The following is a 15,240-nucleotide window of genomic DNA, read 5'->3' as shown; positions in this document are numbered from 1 at the left end:
GTTTGCAATCAGGTCATACTTACATTAGTGAGAAAGCTTTGGTGAATGTGCTCTGAGCATGCAGTACAGGCATAGAAAAATCAGGGTATCTAGTATGAAGACGGGATGCTACTTAAAAATCAATGCTTGATTTTAAGTTAAATTTCTTTGCCTTTTAATGTGTTAAGTGAAAATTTGCATATGCATCTTTTGGGAAAAAGGTTTTTGGATATATTAAAGCTAATGATTATAGAAGACATTGTTTTTCAAGATAGGATATTGTACCTTTCTGAAGTTAGTGTGCTTTCCTGTTCTTTCTCTTCATCCTCAGTGGTAAAGCATCCTGAAGATATCTATGAAATTTTCTAGTAGGAGGAACCTCGGCAGCTTAAGTGATGGGATAAGGTCAGGGCCTGGAACTAAACCAGAATGGAGACCCTCTTCTGCAGTGGTTGATGGCTGCATTTTTCTTAAAATGCCTTTTGACAGGTCCAGCTTAACATGTGTATCAGTATCAGGCCTTACCTTTTCTATGTCGATTAGATATTTATGCCTACTTTCTTGTTGAGGCTCTACAGAATGAAATAGACAATAGGTTCCCTGTTTGTGTCATAAATCACCAAGGAATCCATATGCATCTAAGTAACCAGGATCACCTACAAGTCAGCCATTCTCGATGGCTGGCTGCATCCCCCGAAGTCGTTTGTGTTGTTCCAGGGCAAAATAGAGAAGGAAGATTAAAGGCAAGAGCAAAAGCTGAATGATGTTTAAACCGCTGAAAGGGTCTAGTGCTTTTCAGCATTTTTTTTCTTTCTCTACGTGATTCTTTCCACAAAGTTCTTTTCTATCCAATATGTTGCTGCTTAGATGGTCAGCCTTGCTGCAGACTTTAGAAGACATTCTGGTAGAAGAATTTTATCTGTAAGGTTTGTTTACGCAATCATTTCAAAAAAGTTTTTTGAAGTGGCGTGTTTTTCAAATGAAGACTTTCTGTGACACTAGGGCAGTAGGTGGTATCTTCAGTGGCAAAACAAAAAAAACCTTCTGTGATAGGATTTTACTGTGGTTTAAAACTCGCTTGTATTAGATAACTTCAACCTGGCTTTGAGATTAGTACAGTAGTGTTTATGCTGTGCTTCAGATACTGATCTGACGTGACTTGAACTTACTCTGTGCAGAGCAGCTCTGATGCTTTTTGTGTCATTTTTCAATCACAAATTAGATAAATCTATTTGTGGATAACTACAACATATTTAGTATATCCTAGTAACTTGACTTCTCTTTTCTCACAGTTGAGAACCTTTCTTGTCTTTTAACATCCTGACACTTGGATTCGATATATTACTGTGGTCTCACAACTATCAGCTTTGTCAAGTGTAGGTTTGAACACAAATACCGCAGCAGAATGCACTTTGTGAGGTTTTATGTACATTACGACAGCTGCAGACATAGCATTTTGTGTGTTTTCACGTACATCTAGAAAACAAAATTGTTCTCTGATTCATGTAGATGCTGCTTACCTATATCTAAAGTAGTTCTAAAAGGGCATTTTTTGTTAAAGTCTCGCGATAAGATCAGGGTTTGCTTAATTTTATTTCAAGATTGTTCAGTTTATGACAAATACATATATGAGAATAAGGTACTTGATTTTTCTCTTTTTTCTTTAGATAGCTTGCGAGAGTCGTAGTCTCTAGCCAGAAAATGATCCTTAAGCAAAGGCTGAAAATGCTGCAGCGAGCGTACATAGTGTTCTTGTAAGCTTTTCATACCGAGAGCGTATACTTATTACAAGGCTGTCTATTCAGGGTAACTGGAATACAGCTACTGAATGGAGAGGCTGACGTGCGTTTGTAACAGGAGGCCAAGGCTCACGTTTCAGCAGCACTGCTGACGCAGCTGCTATGCTCCCCTCCTTTTCCTGGGCATTTATTCTGGGCTCACCATGGCCTCTCCCGCTGGCAGCACAATTTCTGAGTCCATGGGGTGAACCAAACAGGGGAACTCATCTGGCTACAAAAATTCACCTTCAAAATCGTGTTGTAATTTTTCTTCATTCCTGTCATTTTCTTAATCTGGTTTGTCACTTAGTCATCCAAACATTTGCTGGCACAATGGGAGGTGCTGTAAGGATGGGAACTAGTGGCAAGAACAGGAAATGACACTACCGTTGAACTGTTGGCTAAATATTTATCTTTGACATGAAATACCTTTTAATCTTGTAGTCATTCATGAAAGTGTTGAGGAAAAGGCCGATCCAGTTACTTAAGCTACACTGGAATTTTAGACAAATAGTATCTACTTTCAATGACAAATTAAAAACTTGAACATTAGAAGCAGGATATGAAGATTCTAATTTAAAACTGAGCTTCCAAAAATGCTGCTTTTAAGAACTTTCTTTTCTACGTTTCCCTGCTTTGCCTCATCCTGTCGTTAAAAGGGAGGGGGAAAAAAGAGTGGGGGGAAAAAAAGGGGGTTGGGGATACTTTGTGGATGTTTCAAGGTTTCAAATTAACTTATTCAAAACTGATTACTCTTTGATATTGTTAGCAAGATAAGATGATTTTACTATATAGATCTTTTTTATTGTGTAAAATAGCAAAGGTGACTTCCAAAATGCAATGTTGTGCCAATGCATTTAATGGTATAGTGAAACCATGAGTTCTCAAAGAGGGCAAGTTTTCTATTGAAAATTCTCTCCTGGGAATTGAAAAGGCCAAGAATGATGATTAGATAGGAGCGTGTTTCTGTTTGGATGTCTCGTGATTCTTTCTCCTCTCCTGCTTACCTCCCTTCCAATCTTGTTTTATTCAGTTACAGTTTCTGTTCCTGTTGAGTCCTGCTTTCCAAACATTTAACTATTAGTTGTTTTTGCCAACTTCAGACTGCCTGTTGGCTCACAAAGGAGTTAAAATTGACTGATGAATAATAGTACGCTGTATGTTTCTGTGATCGTTCATGTTTTTCTTCCCCTCTCGTGTTCTTATTAAAAGCCTGGCTCAATAATTGCCATAGCTCCTGTATTGAAAAAAATAGTTTTTCGGTCTCTTCTTACAAAAGAAAAAAATGGAGTGATTTTGAGCTACATTTACATTTTTAAGTTTGCATAAAGATGGAAAGAATCACAGGTGTCCGATCTTCAGAATAAGTTGAAAACCTATGCATGGAAAATGGTATCTGGATATAATTCAAAACTTACTGCTGGTAATTTTAGGGTATGCTCTAATCTCTATTTTCATTTTTTTGTTTAATCAAAATGGAGAAATGAACGAATGAGAGCATACAAATCTTGTGACATTACAGAAACACACTTTGATTGTACATGGGCTATTAAAAAGAATGAGAGCCCTAAAAGGCATCTGAGATAATAGGTTAAGAACTGCAGTACTTAAGGGTATTGTCATACTGACACAAAATGAATTCATAATGCCACCTTCAAAGCATGTCCAACCTGAGACCGGCCTCTTGGGATTAGTGTGAAATAATAAATATATATATATATATAGATAGATAGATCATAATTTCTATTAAAAGCTAGAGGAAGTAAAACACATACAACAAAACATAAAAAAACCCGCTCACCTCATGTTCAATCTGACAAGACCATGAATTTGCAATTAAAATCATCACTGGGAATTGCTGTAGGAGTATGTCAAAAAGTAATTTAATTGTTATTTATCTCAGGCCAGATTGCATAACTGTGCTTACATCAGTAATTATTTGATTCCTGCTAATACCTATTTGCTAAATGGGTTTGGGTGTTCATGTTTTTTTTATTATTTTTTGAGGGAGGACCTTTATTGAGCAAAATAAAGGCAATTTCATCCAAAAATGGTATTAGTGGTGTAACGAGGAAAAATAGTAATTTGGGACTCATTAGAATAAAGTTAGAAATTCAGTTTAATCCCCGGAGCCTGCCAACACACTAACTTGAACCATTGAGTTGCTGGCATCATATTAATTGAACTTTTAAAGTCACTTACCAGCACTGACCAACCGCAAGGAAGTGAAAGCAGTCTGCAGTGTAGGATTTGGGTAGCAGATATATTTATGGGCATGCTCTAAAAGTAATAATCTCATAGGGAGACATGTTTTGCAAAAATATTTTGAATTAGATAAGTTGATAGTGATGTGTAAAAGCTGATTGATTTAAATTTTAAGTTTGTGCCCTTGGGAGAGAGGGAAATACGTATACTTCAGCTGCTCCCTACTAGTATGACAGCTCTATTTCTAATCTGTTTTTGGTTTAGTTTGTATCTTAGGGTCCTGTTAGAAAATTACTAGATTTCTTCCACCATATTTAGGTTCTATGGTTGCTATATTACTATCTTCAGTAGTAAACTGCAAAGGCTTTGTACTCAGCAAGTTTCAGGTTGCATTAACAGCTTCTGACTGGTAGAAGCATAAAGCCCCATAGCTCGTGCTATATATGTCGTTTGCTATGGAGTTGATGCATGTTACAGTTTTTTCCTCCACTGCTGTAGTCTAGCCTCAGACAAGTTTTAAATATATATTTTAAATATTGTTTATTATTCTGTATATATTAAATGCATATAAATGCTTCTGTTTACATTAGTGTTCAATGGCTTCTGTTGAGAAGCCATTTTTCTCCTGCTTCGTCTTTTTTGGAGCAATGTGTTTATTTTTCCTTGATGCATCTTTGCATCTGACAGAGTTATTAAGTAGCAAGTAAATGAAGGAACTGTAGAAAATAAGTGAATTGCTCCACATTTTCCTTCTGTTCGGTTTTGTCCAAACAGGCAATTCCTGTTGGCAATGGGTCTGCTTTGCAGAATGCTGTATAAAAAATGTCACAAGAACATTGGTAAGAAACTTCAGATCTGAGTCACGAGGAGGATTGTTTATTTGCTGCTTTGAATAGTCTGTTGCATGGATCTTTTTCTAAGAATGAAATGCAAATAGACCAATATCACCTGGTCTAACCACAGACTCATTCAATTAGCAAAATAAATTGGAGTAGAGTAGTTGAGCTTTAGATATTTTCTTGAGTGCTCAGAGATGAGAGATTTTATTCCTCTGTTAAAAGTCTGTCAGTAATCTGTGGCTTTCTGATCACAGACTCTGGTTGGCTGTTCTCTAACGCACTGTAGTGATCTGGCTGCTGAGACTTCATTTTTCTGCTCTTAGTCTTGATATTTCAGTGACTGTATGTTGGGATTCTGAGTATCTGCAGAAGGGAAACAAAAGGATTTTGGTAGTGATGTTTTGACAACCACTAAAAAAAAAAAAATCTAAGACCAGTCTATGCTCTCTTTTATGTATTACTTTCCACGTTAAGATGTCCCTGAATCTTGAAAAGATCCCTACATGTTAGAAATGTTTGCAGTTTGCCCCCTCTATGATATTTCTGGAGGTTGGTTGAACACCTGATGACTTGTGCAGGACTCAAACATAATCAGTACAGCCTGGCATTTGTTTGCTTTTTTTTTCTAAAGGATTTTAACATTTGTTTTTTTTTTTTTTTTTCTCCTGCTGTTCAGATCATTTATATAGTCTTTTTGTTGTATTCTCATCATCCAGTTTGGGAGAAAAATAATCATTTAATTCTGCCACATCCAGATTTCCGTACATCAGTTTTGTTTCTCTAGTTGCCCACAGAGAAATCAGTTTATGATCAGAAACTGTTCAGGTGTTCCCCTCCTCAAAAGAAGTTAATACTCTCATTTTTCTCCCCTCTATCAGATCTTTACACACTTGTATTTATAATTTGAAGATTAGGTGTAAACTTCGTTCAGTTTCACAGAAATACTCTTAAATGTGAGAACCATACGGGTTATTTTGAGACTTTATTAGGAACATAAGAATGTATCTTGGGCCAGACACGAGGCTTATGTACTTCAGTATTTTGTTTATTATTCGGGAGAGAGATCTGCAAACAGCTCTATCCTGTGTCTGTAGTACTTAGAAATGCAATCAAGGACAAGACCAAATCTTGTTAGGTTTTATATATACCTGGTAATTGGATGAAAATTTACTGTTTTAAGTTGCTCAGTCTTTGGCTACACTGTCAAAACTACTAAAACCAAATACATTATATGGATATGAAAAATACTGTTACTATCATCATATTCCTTATAGCATATTCTTGGGTGCTTTGAGTTTGAGTCTTAAGCCATTTTTTTTTTTTTACCTTACAAGAACCTTCTAACATCTGTTTATGGAACATGAGATGTTTCTCACTGAACTTTGTCCTTGTTATATTATTTTGATAATGTTTGTCCCTTCACTACTGAAAACAATTGCAATTCCTTAACCTTTGTGTAAAAGTGTTTTCGTACTTAATCATCTCAGCCACTCTTCTCTGAATCTTGCTCAGTTCTGTAGTTATCCTTAGGGACAGGGTAAGAAGTATTTCAGAAAAGGCAGATGCACAAAAAAATACATCTCTGTTTTTAAATGATCTTTTCTTTGTGGTTTTCTGTTGGCTTAGGGAACGGCACTGATCTATTTTTCAAAAAAAAAAAACAATGACCTTGATAAAACTTTGATTTCTGAAAAGACAAACTTAAGTTAGAATGCTGTATCATGAAAAGAAGATTTTAAATTACATTTTTCTTACTGAACTTAATTATACTTTGTGGGTTTTTATTTAAATTTGCCTTCAGCTTTTGTTTTTTTATTTAGCTTATTCACACTTCTGTAATTTCTCTTTGATTTTTGACCAATGTAAAGGATTTTATCATGTACTTGTTTGGCTATAGTCTTACCCTCCACTCCCAATTGTCAGCTATTTTTCTGCCATCTAAACCACAACTTCTATTATTGTTTTAGTAGAATCTGCATCTGGCATGTATGATATTGGTACCACTACAGTTTCCTCCTTCAGATGCCAAAAACGTGTTCCAGATAAGCTGGACCTTGGCAACTTAATCTGCTTCATTTTCTTGGAAGGTTAGGTTTATTTACAATACCATATCATAAAGTTATGTGATGTGGGAGTGCTGGAAGGAGACTGAAGAAGAGTTCAGTTAAAAGTTAAAGTAAAAATCCTTCCATGGTGGTGAATAAACTTCATGGATTGTAATGGTGATGTTCCTCTAAAACAGAAGTGCCAGCCTTTCTGAGTTTTCATAGCAAGTTAGATAATTTTATTCAAACACCTACAGCTGTGTATGCGTAGCAAATATTCTGACAATCAGAGCTCTCAAAGAAACAAAAATCAGCAAACACCCTTTGCACAGTGATGTTCTAGGACTGATGTAGTCTAATAGCAAAAATGGAGAAGTCATTTCAGTCTGAGGTATGTTTTAACAGATACTTTTAACTGTTTACTTTGAGTTATATATGTCCTGTATACATGTCCTGACCAAGCAAACAGGTATGTAAAACATACAGTGGCAAAAATGGCAAAATAACGTGAAGAAAAATCACAGAATTTTGCTCAGTTGCAATTATAACTAATAATAACTGTGATTCTCAATGTTAAATACAGTAAATGTTGCATCTGGTAAAGATCAGCTTCTCTGATTATTCTTCAAGCCTAGTGGTAAAACCAGTAACCTGTTCGAAGTGGGCAAAGAAACTCTAGAACAACTTTTGAATCATGAGGTCCCATTTTTACTGAGGTGTTTATTTTAAACATAGAACAGTGGAGATTAATTAGCAATTTATTTGGCAAAGATTGTATGTCATCCAAGGCTGAGTTGCAAAGTAGTGGGGGTTTTGCATTGCCAGTTAGCATGCAGTACTGCTGCTGTGGCTTTTTAAGAAAAAAAAAATCCTTCTGTGGTGTTGATTTTAGAGCTGCTGCTTTGTGAATAATTATCTTCTGAGGGTGAACGGGATGTTTTCAATTTAGAGCGTTTGTCTGAATTTTGTCGTCTGCTGTTGCTTGAAACAAACCGAGGCGTTAAGGTTGCGTGCTTTATCTTTATCTTTTTGGTTGCCAACAGCATCTTCTCCAACTCCATTGCAGTTTCACGCGCGTGACCGCTCGTTTCCCAGAACCGCTCGAGGGTGACGGTCTCGCCTCCCAAAACTGCTCGTACAACCCAACAAAACGTGTTTTAACCTCAGCCGGCAAAGGGCTGTGGCGTAACCGTGAAATAATCCTGTCAGAAAACGCCGCTACGCCGCCCTCAGTCCTGCCCGGACCCGTTTTTCTCACAGAACCCTTGGGGCGGTGCCGGGATCGCGCTCCCGGCGCCGCCCACGGCCTCGTAGTGTTTACAAACAGACGGTGGAGCCGAGCCCTGCTCCGTTCCTGCCGTAAAATGCACGGCCCGCGGAGCTAAGCCCCCCCCGCTGCCTGGCTGCGGTCTATCAGAGCCCGGGGCGCCGCCGCCATGAGGCGTTGGGGGCGCGGAGCAGGCTGGGTAGCAGGGCGGAAAGCGAGCTCTCCTCACAGGAGGGACCCCGCGCCTTGGGGGGGGGGGGGTTGCACGGGTAGACCCCCGTTGCCAGGGCTGTCCTGGCTCTCGAAGCCCTTGTTTCCTTTTCTCTGAGGTCAATAGGATGCTGTAGAGTAGGGAAATGGGGTAGCGGGCAAGGTTAAACATCCAGTTGAGGTCTCCTGTGGTGCGGCCACTCCGCACCCCAAAACCAGACTCTGAAACTAGGGGAGAGACGTTCATCTTGGGGTCATTTCGGATGGAAAAGACCCTTAAGATCAGGCACTTTTGAAAGTGTTATGCTTTCTGGTCCTTTTCTGTTATTACTTAAGTAATGAGATCTGAAAGACTCCTTGGAAGAAAAAAAAAAAACTCTTGAGGTAAAACGCTATCTTCTATTAGTTCTTAATTTGAGGTAAAACACTATCTTCTCCAATTCTTAATTTGAGAAAAAACACTATTTTCTATTCTTAAGTCACTTCAAGAGTTGGCTGAGTATTTAACACAGGAGCTTCACACCATCCTGATCGTTTGCTATTTTTAACATTTTGCAGTAATTACGTGATGCTTTTTTAATACTTACCCATGACAAAAAAAATGCGTTTGTGAGAAAGCAACCGAATCACAGCATGAATCCTAATAAGTTTTACACACACTGTTAAAGTTAAGCATGTAAGGAGTTCAAGTGTGGTTATCAGGATTACTTAGAAACGTGGTCGTGCATAGCAGCAGTTTTGAGGCTGTGTTGGAGGAAGTTTTTACTGCTTACTAAGGTCTTCTCACCTAGTAAATAGAAAAAAATGTGTGCTTGGCAGGTGCTGAGGAAGGGGATATAAATATGTGAAATCTTTATTCAGTTGTGCAGGTTTTGATATTTGAGGTGCTTACCTTGTTAAACTGCATGTGAATGTTATTGAAGAGTGGTTTTGCAAATTTACTTCTTAGGTTTTTGTTTAACAAAAATCAAATCTTACTGAAAGCTTGTGACAGTTGCTGTAATAAAAAGATTATGGATAGCCCCTAATGGCTTTTAAAAGCTGTTTAATGCTGCTTGTGTCAAAGTAAGCAATTAAGGTCACTTAATCTGTTTGATTATTCATCTAGTTGCTCTGGTGGCATCCCATGTGTTTGGATTGGTGAAAATGTGCGTCTTGAGAAGGCTGCTTCACAGCTTTGTAGCCCTCTGTACAGAGCACGTGTGTAATGTGAAAGCTGAGGAAAGAAAACCCCTGGTTATATGACAGACAGTTCACTAGCCCCAAGCACAAGCAGACTGTAAATGGACATCCTTGTGTTGCTATAGCATGGGCTTCAGAAAAAAAAGATCACATCCAATGTAGTCATTTAAAGGCAGCTTACTAATTAAAATAGTATTAATAAATTAGACCTTATATAGTGTTTATACGTTCCTGTTAAACTTCAGTCAGGTTGTTGTAAGGTTAGAGGATGAAATAAGGTTTGCTGAGTCTCAGTTTCTGTGGTGCAAATACGCTGCTGCATAATTTGATGTGAACTGGAGAGTATTTGGCCACTTGGCACAGAGGGCCAGGAGAGGCAAAGTGTGGAGACTGCTTTGAGACCTTCGTTTGCTTCAGTGGCAATGGCGGCACCTCAGAAGATTAAATTTTGGTCAGTAGGTTGGAGCCCCAGTTCTGTCCTCAATAGTCAAGGTAACCATAGGGCAGATGGGGGAGAATGAAGTCTTTTTGCTTACCCTCAAAGCTGATGGAGAAAAAATTGGTGGAATAATATGTATCTGCTGTGCAGCTCCAAGATAAGGACCAGGTTATGTTCACTTGGTGGATTTCTGGGGAATGAAGAGGCTCAGAAATAGCTCAGGCGAATTGTGTGTAGATTGAATGGTCCTTCTACTTCCAACTGCTCCGCTCCCCCCTTTATCCAACAGAAAACAGAACTACAAGTGGGCAGGCTGGAATGACCTTAAAACTGTGATTCTTGTATGGTCACAAAGAAAGTGACTAAATCTGCACCAGTTTAGAAAAACATTGGCAGAAAGATGTCAGCAAGATCTTAAAATGAGTATTACTTTCGACAACAGAATTTGTTGTTTGCTCTACAGTGTTGGAAATAGGAAAGTAAACAGACTTTCTGCTAGACACTTTCCATAGGGTAGCATACTGATCGTTGGACACTCAAAAGTATTTTCAGTGTATATTATAAAGCTCTACTTGGCATTCTGTGTTAGCAACTGTTCCCTACCCCGTTCCGTTATGAAAAGAACAGGAACTAATATCAGCTTGTGAGTTTAGGATCGGATGTTATTCATAAATTAACACAAATTAAACAAAGCTGTGATTCACATAATGGAAAACGTTAAAGTATCATTAATGCTTCGAAGTTTTGCAGACTGAGCAACCATAAGAGTGGTAGAAAGTGCTGCTGGCCTGATGGGAATCTACCTGGCTGCTGTCCCAATCGGCCTGTTTCCTCTAGCTGTGGGCGTGGGAGTGTGTTAGGAGATGGAAATCCATTGGTAATGTTCAGCCGGCGTACCCCTCAGGATCCCTCACCAATTGTTAGCAAAGCAGGCACAACATTGCTATAGTCAGACCACAGCCAAGAGATTAAAAAAAAAACGTTGAGAATCTGGGAGTCATAACTGGCTCTCTGATGCTGCATCTTTTCTGTGCCAAACATATGTTGGTATAGAAGGAACTCTGATTCTAAATAACAAAGTGTGGGCAAGATTTAACTGAAGTTTTCCGTAAAAGAAACCAGCTCTCTAAATGTTGCTATATTTTTCACTGTGTCTGATGTGATAATGCAATCAGATAAATGGACGTAACTGTTCTGGAACTGTATTGTTGTTGTTTATAGCAAGCGTTGACACAATCCTAGGAGTAAAAATAAGGTTTGCCAGACCTTGCAGGTAGCGTCCACCGTGTGCTGTTCTGGCTCATACACGTAGGATTTCTACGATTAAAGCTCTGTTGGCTCAGACGTGCAAAAGCAGAAGTTTGAATTTCAAATTTAGTACTGGGTGTTTGTTAGTGAGTTGATTGGTTTTGACCAGAGCATAAGAATGTTTTTAAAGATTATTGCCAATACTTGCAGAGCACTTATGTACCACTGAGGAAAGCATTTATGTCTTCTGAATTAATAAATGAACTCCAGTACTGTCTGGGAAACAAACGCAACTTAAGTTGGAAATGTCAGGCTATTTGGGCTGTTGCGATGAAGAGTGTGCCGTGTATACATCTGTTTATAGACATAGATAATTTCTAGCACCCACTTCACCGTTTATAGGCAAAAGTGCTTCTTAATTGTTTTCTTCTCAATCCTGACAGTGCCTGGCCTTTGTAACAGAGGAGCACTGCAGACGTGTTGACAGGGTTTTGGTCAGGTACGTTGTTCCCGATGCAGGTGCTACATTTGAGTAAGTACAACTAATGCCTTCCCTTTGGGAACCTGTAATATTCTGAAGTAAAAAAAAAAAGCTGATGTGGGTTCTTGATCACTTTTTCATATCTTCTGTGACATTTCTCTCTTTGATGTGCTCTGACCCTCAGCGAGGAATCTGTTACAGCGATTGGAGGTCTAATTCTGTTTTGTCACGTCAGATCGCTTGCTTACTTTCTTGTGCCCTAGTTCTTAGAGAAAACTAGGGCTGAGTCAGGTGTACGCGCAAATAGACTGTCTCGCCTGAAACTTTTAAAGCACTGCACTTGTATGATGTGGATGTCATAGTGCCCAAGATGGGGAGCTGCCTCTAGCATTTTTCTCCTTCTCAAAAGGCTGTCAAATCCCTGTGGTGTGCAAAACCCTATTTTTTTTCTGTGATCAGTTGAGGCTGACGGGGGGAGTTAAAGCACGCAGCTTCCCAGGTGCCACCCCCCTGCAGCGTGGCTGGGTGCCCCCCCTGCCTGCCTTCCCGGTGTCGGGCTGGTTTCCCCCCGCTCGTTGCCCTACAGCCAGCCCCGGGCATGTGCTGCCCGCCCGACCTCGGCTGCGGGCGGGGCCAGCGGCCTCCCTCCGGGGCCCGGCGCTGCCTCCCGCAGGTGCCCCCGGCCCTGGGAGGAGGGAAGGGGCTGCGGGGGGAAGCCGGCAGCACACGGCCCCGGCGGGCAGACCGAGCGCGCCCCGCCTGCCTCGCCTCGCCTCCCGGCCCCGTTCTGCCCCGCCGCGGGGGCGCTGCCCGCTGCCGGCTCCGCTCCGGGCTCGGGACTCCGCTCCGCGTTTTCCAGCCCTCCCCCGCGCTCCCGGCCCCCGCCACCCGAACGTGCAGCGCGGCTCCGTCCTCAGCGCCGCTCCTCATTGGCCGCGCCGCCATAGCCCCATGGGCGTGCGGGCCGCCCATTGGCCACGCGCCGCCGTCCATCAGCGGGCGGCGGAGTGCGTCAGGGCGGGCGGGGGGGGGAGGAGGAGGAGGAGGAGGGGGGAGCGGCGGCCCCTTCCCTGCCTGTGGCTGGCGGCGGCTGCGGCTGCGGGGCCGGTGCGGGCGGAGGGGCGCAGCGGAGGGCGGCCTCGCTGCCTCGCGGCCTCCCGGCCTCGCTCCCTCCCTCGCTCGCTAAGATGGCGGCGGCGGCGGCAGCGGCGGCGGCGGCCGTGGCGCGGCTGGAGGGCCGGGAGTTCGAGTACCTGATGAAGAAGCGCTCGGTGACCATCGGCCGCAACTCGTCGCAGGGCTCGGTGGACGTGAGCATGGGCCACTCCAGCTTCATCTCCCGCCGCCACCTGGAGATCTTCACCGCCGCGCCCCCGCCGCCGCCACCGCCGCCGCCGCCGGCCGGCTCCGACGGGCCGCCGCCTCCTGCGCCTCAGGGCGACCCCGCGGCTGCTGCCGCTGCTACCGGCGGCGGCGGGGGGGACTTCTACCTGCGCTGCCTCGGCAAGAACGGCGTCTTCGTGGACGGCGTCTTCCAGAGGCGGGGGGCGCCGCCGCTGCAGCTGCCCCGAGTGTGAGTACACCGGGGCCGGGCCTGCCGCCTGCCCCCGCCCGGCCGCGCTGCCCCGTGCTCCCCCCGGGTGTCGCGGCGGGGTGCTGCCCCCCCGGCCCGTCGCCGTTCGGCAGCCACCCGGGGGGTGACAGCGTCGCCGTGCCGGCCGCCTCCTAGGCCTCCTTCCGCGCCGCCCGTGCTCCCCTTGCGGCTCCAGGGCAGCAGCCCCTCGGCCGCGTCCTCCCCGCCTTGTGTCCGCACCGCCGCCCCCCGTGCCCGGCCCTCCGGGCCGCTGCGGAGCCGGGGAGCCCGGGGCTGGCGGCTGATAAACGGTGACCCTGCTCCAGCGCCCTGTCTTGCACGGAGCTGGTGTGAGTTTGGGAGCAAAGCTGTGTGCAGCAGTGCTCGGAGGTATTGTAATGAGCAAACAGAACTGGATACACCCTTGAGTATTGTTTACGTGCTTCAAAGGGAACCAGTCAAGTGGTTATCCGCATATCTGGGATTTTTGAATTGAGGATCGGTGCTGAGTAAACCTTGTGACACCCTCGGTGCTTTTACTGAATGTAGAGGGTTTATTTGGGGGGGGATTGCCTTCAGATTTTTTGTGGCGGTTTCTACTCGTTGCCGGATTGTACCAGTGATTTTTTAATGGCTAAACTGAATCATCCACATGAAATACTTTCACTAGTCCTAGTGTTTTAAGACCTGTTTCTGTATGTGACAGTATGTGCATCAGGAGGCTTTAAACGGTAATACATTCCTTTGCCATTAGCAAATATTAACTGTCCTTGCAAAATAATTTTCTAGAAGAGTACGTGAGGCCTACCTACCATGGTTAAGGTTATGTTGAGCTGTAAATAAGTGATCTGTGTTCTGAGGAGTCTCGTGGGAAAAGTGAAAGTGTTTTGGCTCAGAATAATGTTAGGTGGCTTGACTAAGAAGTACCTAAAAGGTTATGAGTTTTAGCTTTACTAAGCACGTGCCGTTGGTGACACATTCTTAACGTCTTACAAGTTTTTAAACTTTCTTTAGGCCTTTGATGGTTTATATTTTCCACTTTGACGTCTTAGCGTTAGTTTCCCCACCTTGTTTCTTTGTAAAAAAATCAAATTGTCTTACCTTTCTGCTTTCTAGGAAATGCTCATTCTGAAAGGCTTTAACAGTGCCAGTTATGTGTGGAGTTGTATAATCATGAATACAGTTGGATGACTTGTTTGACCTTTAACTGTAACTTCTATTTTTGCTTTCTGCTTTTTAATATTAATAATCGTTTGGCATGTGGTTAGTCTATATTTTAATCTAAAACGTTTATGAAATACAGAACAAATACTTCCTTCTTTATAAACAGTTTGGTGCAATACAGTAATTGTAAGTAAGTCATTGTGCATTACATATGTTGATTACAAACAGTCTAGAATTAGTTTGAGTAATTTAGTCAGTAGCATTCTGTTAAATGCTTAATTCCTCAGGAAAAAAATTACTGCTGCTTCATGCTGTCCATGTAATTGTTGACTTGTAATTTATTTTTTTCCTGTCAGTGTTGTCTTTTTAAGGGAAAGAGAATACTGACGGATTTTTTGTGTCAGTTTTTTAGTGAACAATGATGAAAACTTCTCTGCAGTTAATTTTTTTTTCATGAGTGTACGTAGGTGGTGCTTACAGAAACTACACTTGCTTGAAACTTACTGTGCTCAGTGATTACACCACTTCTTAGACTGCACGCTTGTAGCTTTCCGTTTCAAGATCTGTAAGCCGGTTAAAGTAGTTATCTCCTTACAAAATAAAGGTGTGATCTTCCAATAAATCATGTAAATAAAAGGTGGCATACCTTCAGTCCTGGCTAGAAACAATGGAGCAGTGTGTGCACCGAATGTACTCGGATTTCTTTAGTCAACAAGCGTGGGGACGAGTTTTAGCTTGAAGGGCAGGCACATTCAACAGGGTCATAGTTAAATCGGTGGTTAAGCTCAAATGCTGCTTTATTGCTTTTTTAAAAATACAGAGCTTCATAA

General features: G+C 42.3%; 1 protein-coding gene across 3 annotated transcripts in view; it reads left to right on the top strand.

Moving 5' to 3' along the window:
- Positions 1–817: 817 nt before the first annotated feature.
- Positions 818–15,240, top strand: part of FOXK2 (forkhead box K2) — a 59,608-nt gene continuing 45,185 nt past the window's right edge. The window contains exon 1 of one of the 3 annotated variants that reach the window (XM_048075890.2): positions 818–900. In XM_048075890.2, the coding sequence (XP_047931847.1) occupies positions 833–900 (68 nt within the window). In that variant the 5' untranslated portion in view covers positions 818–832. Of the gene's footprint in view, positions 906–12,721; positions 13,247–15,240 lie in introns of those variants that run through there. The other 2 variants (XM_048075891.2, XM_066980142.1) reach the window with 2 other exon arrangements.

This window comes from Anser cygnoides, chromosome 19 (assembly GCF_040182565.1).
Source record: "Anser cygnoides isolate HZ-2024a breed goose chromosome 19, Taihu_goose_T2T_genome, whole genome shotgun sequence".
In the NCBI taxonomy this organism is placed as follows: domain Eukaryota; kingdom Metazoa; phylum Chordata; class Aves; order Anseriformes; family Anatidae; genus Anser; species Anser cygnoides.
This window is presented reverse-complemented; position numbering and strand designations above follow the sequence as displayed.